Source organism: Pterocles gutturalis, unplaced genomic scaffold (genome assembly GCF_000699245.1).
Source record: "Pterocles gutturalis isolate BGI_N339 unplaced genomic scaffold, ASM69924v1 scaffold38989, whole genome shotgun sequence".
NCBI lineage: Eukaryota > Metazoa > Chordata > Aves > Pterocliformes > Pteroclidae > Pterocles > Pterocles gutturalis.
Window position 1 is genome coordinate 34,119 of NW_010129766.1, and position 14,861 is coordinate 48,979.

At 39.3% G+C, this 14,861-nt stretch overlaps 1 protein-coding gene across 1 annotated transcript in view; it reads right to left on the reverse strand.

The window, feature by feature from the left end:
* Window positions 1-14,315, reverse strand: part of LOC104466547 (zinc finger SWIM domain-containing protein 6) — a gene marked incomplete at its 3' end in the record, with an annotated part of 46,245 nt that extends 31,930 nt beyond the window's left edge. The window contains exons 1-4 of the mRNA XM_010079997.1: window positions 14,252-14,315; window positions 13,728-14,084; window positions 3,786-3,934; window positions 3,097-3,247 (exon numbers count right to left, since the gene is read on the reverse strand). Coding sequence (XP_010078299.1) covers window positions 3,097-3,247; window positions 3,786-3,934; window positions 13,728-14,084; window positions 14,252-14,315 — 721 coding nt within the window. The remainder of the gene's footprint in view (window positions 1-3,096; window positions 3,248-3,785; window positions 3,935-13,727; window positions 14,085-14,251) is intronic.
* Window positions 14,316-14,861: the final 546 nt, after the last annotated feature.

Here is a 14,861-nt window from a genome sequence, read left to right on the forward strand (position 1 = left end):
CTGATAACAGCCCAGTGTGGCCCTCCAGTACTCTTCCCAATGCCAGGCAGGAAGCATCAGTTAAGTTCTAATGAAAGGCTCAAGTGACCCAGTCAAGAAGCAAAGCTGAAGTTATTTAAGTATGCTTAGAAACCTATGCCAATGTTGAACTGACAAAGTGGCCATATGCCTAGCAGTTGGCAGACAGCATACCAGGGTAAGTAAGCAAGCCTTTATTAAGCAGAGTCTGCATTTACGCATTGTATGTTCTAAAATTCTCCATAACTACAATGTTAAATTGCTACCTGTGAAATAAATGAGATAATAGATAAAATATTTTTAAAAGATATATGCCACTCCCAGATTACTCTGAACAGATAATACAAAAATTAAGTAGGCAAAGGCCTGTCTTACTCCCTCTACTGATATTTTAGTTCTCTGACATCCTAGAAGATGACAAGACAGAAAGCCAAACTGATTTTAGAACATAATGATAATATCACCCCCTTAAACCTGATGTCACAAGTTATCTCTGCCGCTACTGGGAAAGATCAGACGCTGCCAGGGACATCCTGCTCTTCCTTCTGCAGCTTGCTGTTTTAACTCTGGTCTCCCTTAAAATATCCTTTACCTTCTGCACATTCACTTTTTTTTTTTTAGAGATGCACATTTCACCTGGAAAAAGTGATGTGTTTAATTTGAGTAAAACTCAAGTTGAAATCCTAGCAAAAACATGGCAGCAGCTTGTAAATTTCACACAAGGTAGAAGTCAAGCTGGAGAGATTCATCTAATTAACAGCATTTCTGAGGGAACTTGCTAAGCATCAGTGGAAGGAATTCTATGGTGTGGGGAAGAAATGGACAGTTTAGCAACAAAAACACAAGCTGGAGGTGGAAGAACCAAGTTAAGTTCTACGCCCAGCCTACTGCACAGTCAAAGTGATTGAAGTGTATTTGCAATTGAAACCATGGTACACGATCTACATATTTTGATACTGTTAGAGGCAGCAGAGCAGTTCAGGACTGAAACAACAGGGTCTGCCTCAGATTGCAAATACAACAGCTGAGGTCGTGGTGAGGCTGGAGATTGCACTGACGCTTTTTGTAGGTGGTACCTATAATTCTGGTTAAACAGAGGTAAAATAATAAATTCAATTAATCTGAAATATTTCTTATTTGATGCTCCAGGCAGAACCATTCCACCTCCTCCACATTCAGATAGGTGCTGTCAAGAAAATGATGTTACTATGAAACTGATGAAACAAGAAGAGGAGCCGCTAACAGAAGTAACAAAACCTTTTATGTTTATTGGCAGCACGTGGCGAGATTTCTACAGGTAACAGATGGAGAACACACTTCTACCTCTCCCACCACCTACCAGCAAAACCCACATAAGCAATGAAGCATGAGACCCTCCAGTTTTCAGTATGGTGGGATGCAATTTTGCCACCTTACATGTCCAGCTAAGTACATGCCCTGCTTGGCAGAAACTGTTACCCCCCAACAACCTAAGGCGTCACAAAAATGACATGCTAAAAGGGCTGTTACACTTGAAGACAAAGTATCTACACTCTCTCTTTACAGATCTGCCTGCTCTGTGACATTAAGGCTTTCCACCAGAGATCTCTAATCTCAGCTAGACAGCCAGTGCTTTATTAGCCTAATACTTCATTTAGAGTGAACATAACTTATGCTAAACAGGTTATATCCAGTCTGAGCCCCACCAGTCAACATGCAATCAATCATGGCCATCTTTAACCTTTAACAGTGGAAAACTTAAGTTTTGCTTTTGACATTTCCTTTCTAAACAAAGCATGTTATTCCTGCTTGGATTTAATTTCACTTAGCTTGATTTTGGACCTTTAGAATGTATCAAGAGCATTATTGTCTTTGTCCCTCTTCTCCACAGTGTTTACATAACATCCCACAGGGCATGATCTGTAAGGTTACTTGGTTGTTTGTTATTTAAGATGTATTTCTATTGTTCCATGCCATATAAACCAGGCATTGCAATATTGACTAGAACACATCTCAAGGCAGACTCCTCTAAGTCTGGACTTGAAGTGTCCTTCCAGGTTGACTGAGAGCACAAGTAACTACTCAAGGCTCTGTGAACCACAAGGTGATTCAGTTTAGACTATGTGCCTTCAGCTTGCTTTGAAAAAGCCTCCAAGACCTTACTACAGCTAAGATATACACATTATTCCGTTCAGTCATACACTCAGTGAATTATCTTTTTGAGAAACAAATTAGATTTACCACTGTATTTTAAATAATTCAGGTTGTCTTTTATCGCTTTTATCTTCTACACACTTACACACCAACTGGTTAGTAGTTTGTTCCAGTACCTTACACCTAGGAAAGCAACGCTTGTGGTTACTTAATATTCTTTCCACTCACCTACGCACATTTAAAATATTGGTGACATTTACATTTAAGTTGTTTTGAATTTCCCCTCCCTACCACAAATCCCAGATGATCATGCGAACTTCTGAAGCAGTAGTTCAAAACTGTGTCAGCAAGTCTATGGAACACTTTAGAGCAAGTGTCCTCAGACCTTAAGAGTTAAATATTCCTTTCCCATTTCAGCCTGTGTTCCTCTCGCTGTTGTACAACTAAGTCATGTATCTGGTCACAGCTGCCCGCTCCCGTAAAGCAATGTTAATTGTTTTAACCCTCTGTTACTTGATCTCCTTTCCTGCTCAGTAATGGACTTGTAGTTTCCTTTCTTGTTATCTTCTCATACTCTTAATGAGCATACTCTTTTTGTCATCTATTTCTCTCTGGTTGTGAATCTAATTCCTCTTTAACCTTTACAGTTTAGCACTAGTGACTTATATACTCACCCTCAGTTGTATAGCTACCTTTCCACTTTTTGCTTAAGTCTTTTTACATCCTCAGGTACTTAGAACTTGTTGCAATTGTACTTGTTTCACACCATGCCTCTCCTCCAATTGCAGCTGTCTCATGCTCTAGATCAGAAATTCAATTTCATCCAGCAAAACTGCAGAGAAGTCCAACCTGCTTTACCTAGTTTCTATCTACCCCAAATATGTAATTGTTTCTTCATCATTATACATATGAACACCGGAATGATTTTGAAGTCTGTGCATTTACCCAGTTCATCCCAGAGCTGCCTATACTTGTCAGTCATTGTAGTTCCTTGTTGTCTCCACAGCGACAGACGAGGGTCAGCCATGAACTGTTCTGTTATCAAGGTCAACATGCGAGCTCCATTTGAATCTCTCATCTTCAGCATCTCTCGCACCTAAGAAATGAGTCTTTTGAAAACTTGAACAAAACAAATTTGAAAAAGCAAATATATCACAGTACAGACAATATGCTGCAGTGTTCAGCACTCCACCTCTGTTAAAAACCGTAATTTATATATCTGATGTGAAATTTTTAAGTACAAAAACCAGTCTGCCTTCCCAATTTTTACAATTTTTGGTTTCAGTATCCCATTGCTATTCTTCAAAGACACTTCTTCCACAAGTAATCCACAGGTGTGTTATGCAAACTGCTGCAAGACTGTAATTTCTACAGGTTTCTCCAACACTTTGGGGTGGGAAGGAAGAGAAGAGCAAAGCTTCAGCCAGTGGAAATGTTACTTCATATCCTTAAACTGATCTCAAGACACATCAGATTGTGGCCCATTGCTGCACAACTCATTAATTTGCCATTGTGTTCCTAAGGCTTTGTCTTGTATTAGCACAACAGGACTTTGAGTAAAACTCGAACAAGTATAGACTGGCTTGGGGAACAGTGAAGACAAAAAAAGGGAAGGTTTAGAGTACTCAACACACCTTTGCAAAAAGCAAATTGAGCTGCTTCCCTGATCCATGGTATCCACCTTGCGAGAGAAAGAGTTTCACCTGTTCTTGGACCTGTTCTTCATCCAAATGCCAGCAGTTGTCATCATCTATGCTAGCACCCGCTGTTGGGTCAGGAGCACCTGTAAACAGCAAGAAATTAAATCATTATGTTCCATATAGAGAAGAGAGGTTCATGGGTCCAGGGGAGGGGAGTACTGCAGAGGATTTTGGGTTTGTGTTTTTGGATGTCTTGATTTTAATTGAAACATATTTTGAAATACACTTAGATTTCTCCTCATTAGTCTTAAACACGTAGAAATTACAGCCTACGAAAAGGTAATTAAACAAAATTTATTTTATAATAAAATATTAAAATGAAAAAAATATTTTTTAAATAAAACATTAAAATCAAGGTGAGCTTTTTCCTCCTCTCTCAGCAGCTACACTAGAATGTTTTTACAAGGCAAATTAGACTTTGAAGAGTATTTCTACAACTGTGATGTTAAAACCACTCTCCTCAAAACAACTGTGTAATTCCTGGACCTTCAGCAATCTTGCTCAGGTTTAAGTGACTGCTAGTGAATACTGCTATTGATAAACATAGAATCATAGAATGGTTAGGGCTGGAAAGGACCTGAGAGATCACCTAGTTCCAATCCCCCTGTCGCAGTCAGGGACAACTCCCACTAGCCCAGGTTGCTCAAAGCCTCATCCAGCCTGGCCTTGAACACCTCCAGGGATGCGGCATCAACATCTTCTTTTGGCAACCTGTTCCAGTGCCTCACCACCCTCTCAGTCAAGAATTTCTAACATCTAGTCTAAATCTGCCCTCTTCCAATTTAAATCCATTAGCCCTCATCCTGTCGCTGCATGCCCTTGTAAAAAGCCCTTCCCCATCTCTCCTGTAGCCCCCTTCAAGTACTGGAAGGCTGCTCTAAGGTCTCCCAGGAGCCTTCTCTTCTCCAGGCTGAACAACCCCAACTCTCTCAGCCTGTCCTCATAGGGGAGGTGCTCCAGCCCTCTGATCATCTTCATGGACCTCCTCTGGATCCACTCCAACAGCTCCACGTCCTTGCTGCGTTGGGGGGCCCAGAGCTGGATGCAGTACTCCAGGTGGGGTCTCACGAGAGCAGAGCAGAGGGGGAGAATCACCTCCTTTGACCTGCTGGCCATGCTCCTCTTGATGCAGCCCAGGATAGCGTTTGGCTTTCTGGGCCGCAATCATACACTGCTGGCTCATGTTCAGTTTTACATGAGGAAAAGCACCACTTTGGTGCCTCTGAGATGTTATGGCTCTGCAAAGCTAAACAAAGACTAAAAAAAAAATCTCCACACAAATACCAGGTCTCAAAGCACTAAAGGCATTTCCACTATAAGGAAGAGTTACAGCTGTGTAAGACTGGTGCTTCCAAAGGAACATTTTTACATAGCCAATGTCATCAGCACAGAGTCAATTCAAAGCAACTCTACTTGAATTAGGCTAGTGTGGACTGAACTGACTAGATTAACATCAGGCAGGGCTTTGGCCACAGGCTGCTCAAGTGCTCAAATTTTGCAGTTGAGACCAGTGATTTTCCACTGGTGGCCTCTTCTAAAGGCTGACAAAATTAAACAAAACAAGTTCTTGCACCATCTAGCAATCTACGCTTTTCTGAAGAAGCCTGCACCTCCACTGGATACTTTTTTAAAGATACTTAAACTGAAAAGCACTTACCTGGACTGTCAGGGTAACAACTCAAAAGTAGTATATCACCATAGCAGATGTAAGGTATTTTACACATACCTAAGACTCAAGTTACCTTGACATTTTGATTTTGGGCTTGTCACAACTCCACCTCCATAAGGTTTTGAGAATATGTTAGAAATTGAATAGTGTTACACAGTCTATCACCTTTAAATCTAAGTCCATTTCCCTCTGTAGACAAAAAAAAGGGATACTGGCAGGGAAGGAAAACTACATAGGTAGATTTGTAAAAACTTGTTTTTTCTAAGAAGTCCTGAGAACTTGAAAAGCAAAACCAGCTACAACTCTTCAAATGTATAAAGAATCAAACATTGATTCTATGGATTCAAGCCTTCATTTCACCATTACAGTTCTGTAATGTAGGTGAGGCTTTTAGGCAATCACAGGGAATGCTGGAATCTTTACTCAGTGAAAATAAAACTGGAAGATTTAAAGAGTCAGAAGGATGTCTTGTCTACTAGTGGCTGGTAGAGTTAAAAGAAAAAAAAAAATCTTCCAGCTCAGCAACTTCCTACTGCTGGGAACACTGCACTGGTGGATGAGTGGGTATGTGCACACATACACACAAACACACATTTAGATTAATAAGAAATTGTGTCTTTGAAGATGTGAATGAACAATCCTGCCTTCCATAGGAACCATAACAGTGTCTCAGAAGACAGGAATCAAGCCAAAGACCGTAAGAAAACCAAGGAATGAAAACCTCCTCTTCTGCAAGTGCTTCCATGTCAGTTTTAAGGGACGTGCAGTTCAGACAGCTACATGAAACACATATTGGTAAGCCTTCAGTTGCAAAGAACAAGATAAAAAGGGAAATCAAGCCACAAGAGAACAAGCAGTGCAGCTGTCACACAGACCCAAGTTTGCAGTATAACCTTGCAAGTAAATATTTCATTGCTGTAAAACAGAGAAAAGACCTGTGAAAAAGAACTATATAAAACCATCAATATATAAAATACATTTATATTTATTGCTCACTTCAATGGAGATTTATTTTTAAATAATCTTGGTATGGCTACTTTTAAATTGAAGTAAAAATAGCCCAAGATTCCTCAACTAGGCTTCCCTATTTAGGGAAAAAAACCTAAAATTCCTTCCACAACTGTTTACATTTTACCAAAAGCTCATCGGTCAGTTTGTGCTATAGGTTAAATTTCAACACAGCTACCACAGATTCCTTAACAACAGGGTTCCTTTACAGGAACAAGGCTGCCTGCTGCCCCGGGCCAGCAGCACTGCCCCCACCAAGGCCTCTTCTCCCAGCGTAATCCCAAATATACCTTCCCCAGGGGCTCAGCAGCGCTGTACTTACACCAGCGTTATTTTCATGCCAGTAGGTTACAACACTGTAAATGCTGAAGACACCAAGCTGAGGGTCTGAGCCTGATGATGCTGTTCAGCATAGTACTACTGATACATCTGACTCCAAGTGATTTTTTTTTTACAAGATCTTATATAGGCTACACGCAGTATGGTCAAAATTTTCAATATGTATAAAGACGTTTCAGTATACATGTAACCAGCATCAGCTGCAGCTGTAATTCACTGATCTTTCAACACCATTGGCAGTCTTGAGCAACAGCCATGCACTAACAAGGCACAGAGATGGCACGTCGGATCAGGCATGATTAGACCACCTACCCATCACAGCAGCAGCCAGGCATGCCAATGGTGCTGCTGGGGAAGCCCTAGCTTGCACTGCCCATGTCACTCTTGTTTTGGAGTCAATAAATTACCATCTCCATGTCTTTCAACCAGCCACTTTTCAAGACCACTACTTTCCCTTACAGTCCTGGTAACACTGATTGATCTAGCCTCCTTCCTCTCCCACTCAAACACAGATCACTCTTGGGTAACAGACAGGATTTCTACACTGACACGGCTCTTCTGAAGACATGGAATTGGGCGAGTAGACAAGAAACTGTCTGAACAAGGAATGGGAGAGAGCTGCCTTAGAAGCTGCAGGACAAAGCCCTAGCAATAGCCAGCAGGAAGGCTCAGGCTCAACACCAGGCAGAGCTGAAGATTCACTGCAAAGGTGGTAGCTTTGCTCAGGGTGCAGCACTGCCCACACAGGCATCTAAAGCCTGCAGCAGACCGACAGTTTGGCTGCAGAGAAGAACATACGCAGCCCTGAATTTCATCTCTGCAGCGCAGTTTGGTACCAAGACCAAATCACCTTCCCCACTTGTAAACTGGGGATAAATATTACGTGCTTTAGAGGGGTGTCATGAGGATAAATCAGTTCACATTTGAACTATGAAAGTGAAAAGCACTGTATAATTACACTAAATATTAAAACTTGTAATTAAACTCTGTCAGTTTATAGACACTAACATTAACTTCCCTCCCTCCAACCTCTGGCTTTTTTAACTTCTGTCGTGACTGATCTTTGAAACAGGTTTTGTGTCATGTATTTACAGTTAAATGCAATAAGTATTTATACTCAGTATACAGACACAGGCATACATACCTAACGTGCTTTTACTAAAATTACTAAATTGCAGTCTTAGCGACCAAAGCAGGAATATTGTGCACAACTGCTTATAATGCTGAGCACCCAAAAAAAGTTTTGAAAACAGGGTAACAGCCCTTCATATTTATGGTCACAGCAGGTTACACGTTAAATATAATCAACTCCCAAGTTCTAAGAAGCAGAAGCCTTTAAAAAAAAAAACCCAAAACATTGTTCATTTACACAGCCATTTTAAGAGCAACTGCATTCAAGTGAGCGACCACATTCAAGAACTGGTGTTGTATATGGAGAACTTAACCTCAAAAAGTAAGTAGAAGCAAAGCTGAGAGCACTGACTAAAGTAGGCTAAGAACTGCCTATATTGCAAACTACTCACGTGTAGATCAACACTGGAATTTGGTTAAAAGTACAGAAGGTAGTCTTTAAGGCAAACTGCTTCCCTGGCCCTTATTTCTAAAGTATCACACAAATTGATTTAATCCTCAAATGAAAACATAACATTCACTCTTAGCCATACTGAAACTTTTTTGAACTTCATTTTATAAAAATCTTATCAAGCATACAAATGAACTGTAGATCAGTTAAATTTATTAAATGCCATGCTATGGCAGCATTAAGGAGAAGAAGATATAGAAAATTTATTACAAAGAGATTACAAAGAAAAAGCATGACTTACTGAGTCTTATGCAAAGACTGAATAGTCCCAGCTAGAAAGCAATACTGCTGTACACTGATTCACAATAGAATAGTAATTGATTTTAACAACTTGGTGTGCTCAGAATTTTTCTAAATAATAATTACATACACCAAAGATCATAAAATTAATGAAGAAAAAAATTATGCCTTTGATTCCCCAAAGGATTCAAAGTTTAGACATAAGTCACTTGAACTTGTACTTAAGAACTCTTGGGTGAAATATAGCACCTGTTCAGCAACACATAGCATCAACGAAAAACAGCAACTGCTGTGAAGCAGCCAGTGCTAACAACAGAAAATACAAAGACAGGACAGACTACGCTAAGCTGCTGAGAAGCAGTAATATGCCCCCAAAAAGTTTAAGTTCCAAAAAATTATTTCCCTTCTATCTGCAATTACAGTAAAATGCATAAACTTATCTGCTGACAATACTAATGTCTCCTGCTAAACTCCAGGTCTCATAAACATTATACAGCAATGTTTTAGTCTGCTTGCATGTGGCAGATAAAAGAACTTCCTTATCAGCATAGACTAGTATGCATTATTTTAATTTATTTCTACCTTCCATGTCTCAAAACAAAATCTCACCATTTATTTTCTATTTTGTAAGTTTTTATGTTTAATGTATCTGAAAAAACCTTTCCTAAAAAGTATAAATTTCATAAATTACTTTTTCATGTTTTTTTGCAGCCACCAATCTTTAATTTTATTTTACATTGTGCTACTTATTTACTTCTACTTGGGTTCATGAAATGTCTCTAGTTTTAGCTAGTTTTGTTGTTGTTGTTACTTCCTTCCCAAATCTGGTTCACTAAATAATTCTCATGCTAAGCATTGCACCACTTTCATTCTTGAAAGGAAGCTCGCCTGTCATTTCCTACGTTCTTCTTTTGCAACTAGTTTCTCCATCAATTTTGCCAGTTTAAGCAGGGCCCAATGAAAGATTCCACCAATTTTTTAATAATGTATCTTCTTTAACATTAAACATTCCCTTTTCTAGTAGATCAGCAATACGTTGTACTCTTGTTCAGGCCTATCCTGCCCTAGAGCTTTCCACTAAAAACCCCATCATTTTAGCTAAATACACTACGTTAATTTTAACATTCATTTTCTGTACCTCTGGATTGCCCTTTGGAACTTAAAATATATAGGAACAGCTCTAGATACTCCAAACTTTTCTTTTAAAACAATTTTTTCAATAGATGTTTCCCTCTTGAATGCCTCCACTGGCACTCCTAATATATTTTAGAGATTAATGTTTGCAGAGGATGTACCTAGATCTGTCTGGACAAATACAGAAACAACTACCAAGGCACCCCTGCTTCTGAGAAGACAAACTTATTTAAACCACTTTCTGTCAGGTCCTCCCTCAAATTTGAGTTCATCTGCATGTGGTTTTGTACTGGCGAGTGACTTGTGTTGTGAGTCAAAGAACCAGAGAACAGAAGAAAGTCTGGAGAAATCCACCTAGTTCTTCGAAGAGCAGATATTGCAACAGCAGCACTGAACACTCAGGAAAGCAACAGTACAGCTTAAAAGGTAAAAATGGAATTGGTTTGCTAGGCTGTCCTTATACCAGTAAAAGGCAGTCCCTTTACCATGATGCACATAACAACATATCAATGCTAATATGAGATTAATATGCAAACAGACCTCCCCCCCACGTTGCATCTTGCAGTTATTTCCTATTTCCACTCAAATTCTCAGGAACATAGTTTGACCTTCCAACCAATTTATTTAAGTGAAAGTTTCATACGTAGAAAAGACACATTCAAGATGACAAGCTCCGCTGATGTTCTCTCATCCCAACTCTTCTCTTCTTAGCCTTACACACCCGCCAGCTTCCTCTGTTACAATGTCACAAAAATTAACAAGGAGAAAAAAAAGCCTCCGCTAAGCAGGATTCAAATCTACATCCAGCTTCCTGAGTCAGCGTGCCCAAACTGAAACCCAACGTGAAGCCAAAGTTAGGTAGCGCAGACGTCAGGGCACCTACAGTTGTCTTCAGTACAGAGGGTTAGACCCCATAGATCTCCAGTTTTTAAATCATCGTGAACACGAACAGCTGTACCAGTGTCACATGGGAATATCAGAACACAACTTCTCAAATGTAAGGGGTCCTTCTGTGCTCTAAGAACATGCAAAACCCTCTTGTAAGGTAATCAGCACCAAGTGAAAGTATCATGGCAAACACAGGAGAGGATTCCCAATAAAACACTCAGCTCTCCTGACAAAGTTAGTGAATAGACAACACATTCCTGCAACTCCAAGAGCACCCCTTATTTCTTGCTTCAGTGAGGCTCAGACATGAAGCAAGAAAGGATATTGCGTCATTTGTGTCCACTGAGGAATTCAAAAGGGATTTGTCATTTCAAAACCCATGTCATGAGTGTAAGTCACTTCACTAGTTCCCCCAGCAAACTCCTTCACCAGGAAGGCAGCCAAAGCCAGTCACTGAATACCGCATAAGACAAAATTTTGAGCAAATGAACAATTATCCAATTCACCTTTTGTGAAAGGAAAGTACTACAGAGTTGTTCCATCTCCCTAGCTGGCTCATAAGCAAGTCAACCAGACTGCTGTGGTCAGAGCTCTTGAAAGTCCCAGACCATTCTTACAAACGAATCAACAGTATTCAAGAGCCAATGTCCTTTGCCTACCGCTGGAAAGGAATGGAAACCATAAGTAGTACAGCCACCACGAGAGAAAAAAATTTAAAATTTCAAGTTTTATATAAAGCAGCCCTGAAATTTCAACACCTCTAGGTAACACTGAAAATAGTTTTCTCATCCAACTCCAGGTTCAGGACTTCCCTTTGATCAAAGCTGTTTCTGGTGTTTCTGTGCCAGCTCTTGTCTTATTTTATTAGTAAGACTAAGTTTTTCCTGTTACTTACCTGTGCCATCAAACAGTGTTCAACATAATTCTTCTTAAAACACCAGTTTAATGAGGTTAAACCATTCAAAGCAAGACAGGTCTAGAAGACAGCTTTGTATTACAAACTGAACTGCTCCAGCACAGGAGATGCAACAGACTGAATGGTGATCTTACGTTTACCAGCCTATGCTATTAGAACCAGAGACTGATTTTTTTGGTTATTTTTTTTCAGACTTCTTTTGGTTAAGTTTATTATTTTTAATTTAAGGAATTTGATTAAAGATCGAAATAACATAATTACAGTATGAATCCCAGAAGAACACTTACTTGCTACATACCAGAGGAACTTACTTTTGCCTTAAAAGAATCCTGTAATTTAACACTATAAACATGTAAAAAACAAAATCAGACCATGGTTTTAGGGGAGTCAGAAAAAGCAAGAGACTATTTGTCCTCTTTTTTAACCCAGCTTTCTTTGGTAATAGCAGTTTATTTTCTAGTGCTGCCAGGATTTTTTTAGTTCAGTTTTTGATATTTTATTAAGAAATACCAACAGTCAGTAAAGACATACTGCAATCTCATTTACTAGGAAAACAGCAACATGTGTAAGAAACATTTTAGTTTTGTGTACATTTTTAAACTAACCTACTCAAATTAATAATGAAATTTCATAATTGATCATCAACTTAGTTTTTTGTTTCCAATTCTTTTAGCTATTTAGGCAGTCACGTAAACATCAAATACCTCTCTAAAAATACTTCAAATACTGAACAGTAATGAGATATTTTGACAATAAGGAAACAGCTGACAAAGACAAACATGCTGTGATTACTTTAATTACAGATTTGATTTTGATCAAGTTTAAGCACTCTCTGCAACAGCTTGTTGTTTCTCTTACACTAACTGTAGTACAGCTAATATGGCCCTATATAGCCATCATCTGTCCTTCCTTTCCCACCCCACCTTACCCTTTTCTAATCATCCTTGACTATTTGAATCTTCTGTGCCACTCTTATTCTCACTGTAATTATTCCTTCCCCTTAATTCCTTATGTTCAGGCTATTACCAACTCTCATGCGATACAAGCCTTCAGTTTAAAACACCTCAGCATCTTCCCCTATTGCTTAATATCCTGCATTTATTTTAGCTTAGATTTCTCTTCACCATTAGCAGGCAGCTCTGCCAATCACCTTCTCATTATGTTCCGTAACTAAAAGCAACCACCTTGCCCCTGGCCACATCCACGAAAGCCAAAAAAGAACACTGCTCCTGAAATTCACCTTCTTGCAGCACCATCCACCTGGGCCTGCCAGGGTCACTGGACTCTAAGGAGAGGGGCTAGGCTGCAGAAGGCTCCTGTTATTGGAAAGATTCCCTTCTCTTGTTCTGCCTACACTGTATCTAACAAACACGTCTTTTTTTTTTTTTTTTTCCTCTTAGCATTAAGCAGCTTGGTTTTATTTGTATTGCTAATTCTCTGAAATAGCAGTCATCCCTCTTGAATATCTAACACACAATAACTGTTCCTGTTAATGAACAAACAAACAAAAATGATATTTTTAAGATATTTAGAGAACTTATTCTTCCTCTCTAAGCTGCCCTTATGCTTACAGCTCTGGTTAACTTGGAGGACATTTCTATCAGGTGACTTTACAGGAGCAAACAAATGAATAAAAAAAACCCAAAACAGTGACACTACTTGCTTTTATGCTTTGCCATTAAAACAAAATTACACAATCAAAATGTCAGAAGATTAGTTCAAAAAGAACAAAATAACAAAAAGATGCCACTGGTACATTGATAAGATAATTCCTTTAAGCAACGTGGCTATACAAAACCCAACACTACTTAGTTTTTCATAGCTGGAAAAAACAAGTGTGAAGCAGATTAGGCCACATATTAACAGCGCTGGAGCCATCAAGCTCATTGCTTACAGATTCTTTTCTCTTTTCCAAAAAGTATTGCCTTCTAAACATCTTAAAGTGAAGGTTCAGTAACAGAATCCTCTTTAGTAAACACCAGAGAATTACAGATAACTCGGGTTGGAAGGGACTTCAACAGGTCACACTCCTCAATGCCAAAGAAACCCTCAAAACCAAAGAGGGAATGATGCAAAAGGAAGAACAAGTATCAAACTCACCATGGACTTGATTGATTTCTGAATTCTGAGAAAGAATTTCATCTGCTAATTTTTGAGCAGTTGGCAAAACTTCTGTGTGGTGCACTGTGATCAAATATTGTACAAATTTTTGTAGTTGGTCTCTGTTCATTTGAAAGAGCGTCTCTGAAATGGGAAGATGCAGTTTGACCTGATCTGGCTTGCGGATCCGGTATAAAGAGAGTGCCACAACATGGGCACAGTAAAATATGTCCTTGTTTCCACAGCTACAGGTCACTGAGGTAATCTTGCAACGATCAAAGCTGATAGCTACATTGCAAACAGTTTCTGGCTCCGATTGCATTGCAGGCTCTGTTACTGTGCCACTCAAGTGGAAACCTGTGTGGGGAAAAAAAGAAAACTTAATAATACAAGTAAAGTACTGTATCTCATAATAAACCATCTTTTCTTAATAAAGTAAAAGTCATCAGTTATTTCTGAGAAAAGAGATAACTTAAAGAACTTGCTTTAATTACAAAAATGATTAACCTTTCTTTCGGACATACCCTTTCCATCTTCAATAAAATCAAAAGGGCGGTAAAAAGCTAGTGTACTAGCCCTCTTTGCCATTCCATCATTCCATTCATAGAAGTTTCATAGTAAGAAACACATTTATTTGGTAAACGATAGCTGTAGAAGCAGAGCTGCACCTGATTAAGATCAATGTGAAACTCCCAGTAACTCAACAAGTTGGCAGCAATTCTCCAAACCCCACACCTGCAGCATCTACCAGAAAATGTAACCATTCTCTCAATAAGTAGGAGGGAAGTAGTGCACTCTAGTGGCACGAACCCAGGTCCTAGTTTCAATTCTGCCACTGATTCACTGACACAAGTCACTTAACCACTTTGCTTTCACCTCTACCATCACTAAGCTCATGCTAAAGCTCATGGTGACTCAGGTGATTCAGCAAGACAGCTATGTTTGTCAAGCTCTTTGGAGATGGAAACTGCTGCAGGTACCAATACACAGGATATCAGATATACTGATATATCTGATATAATACTGAGACACACAAGCACCGTTTCAGAAGTCTGCATTATGGTCCTGTTTTCCACTCAGCATAATAAAGCACAAGGCAAAAGAGCTAGGGTTTTTCTGTAATGTAGGAAGGTA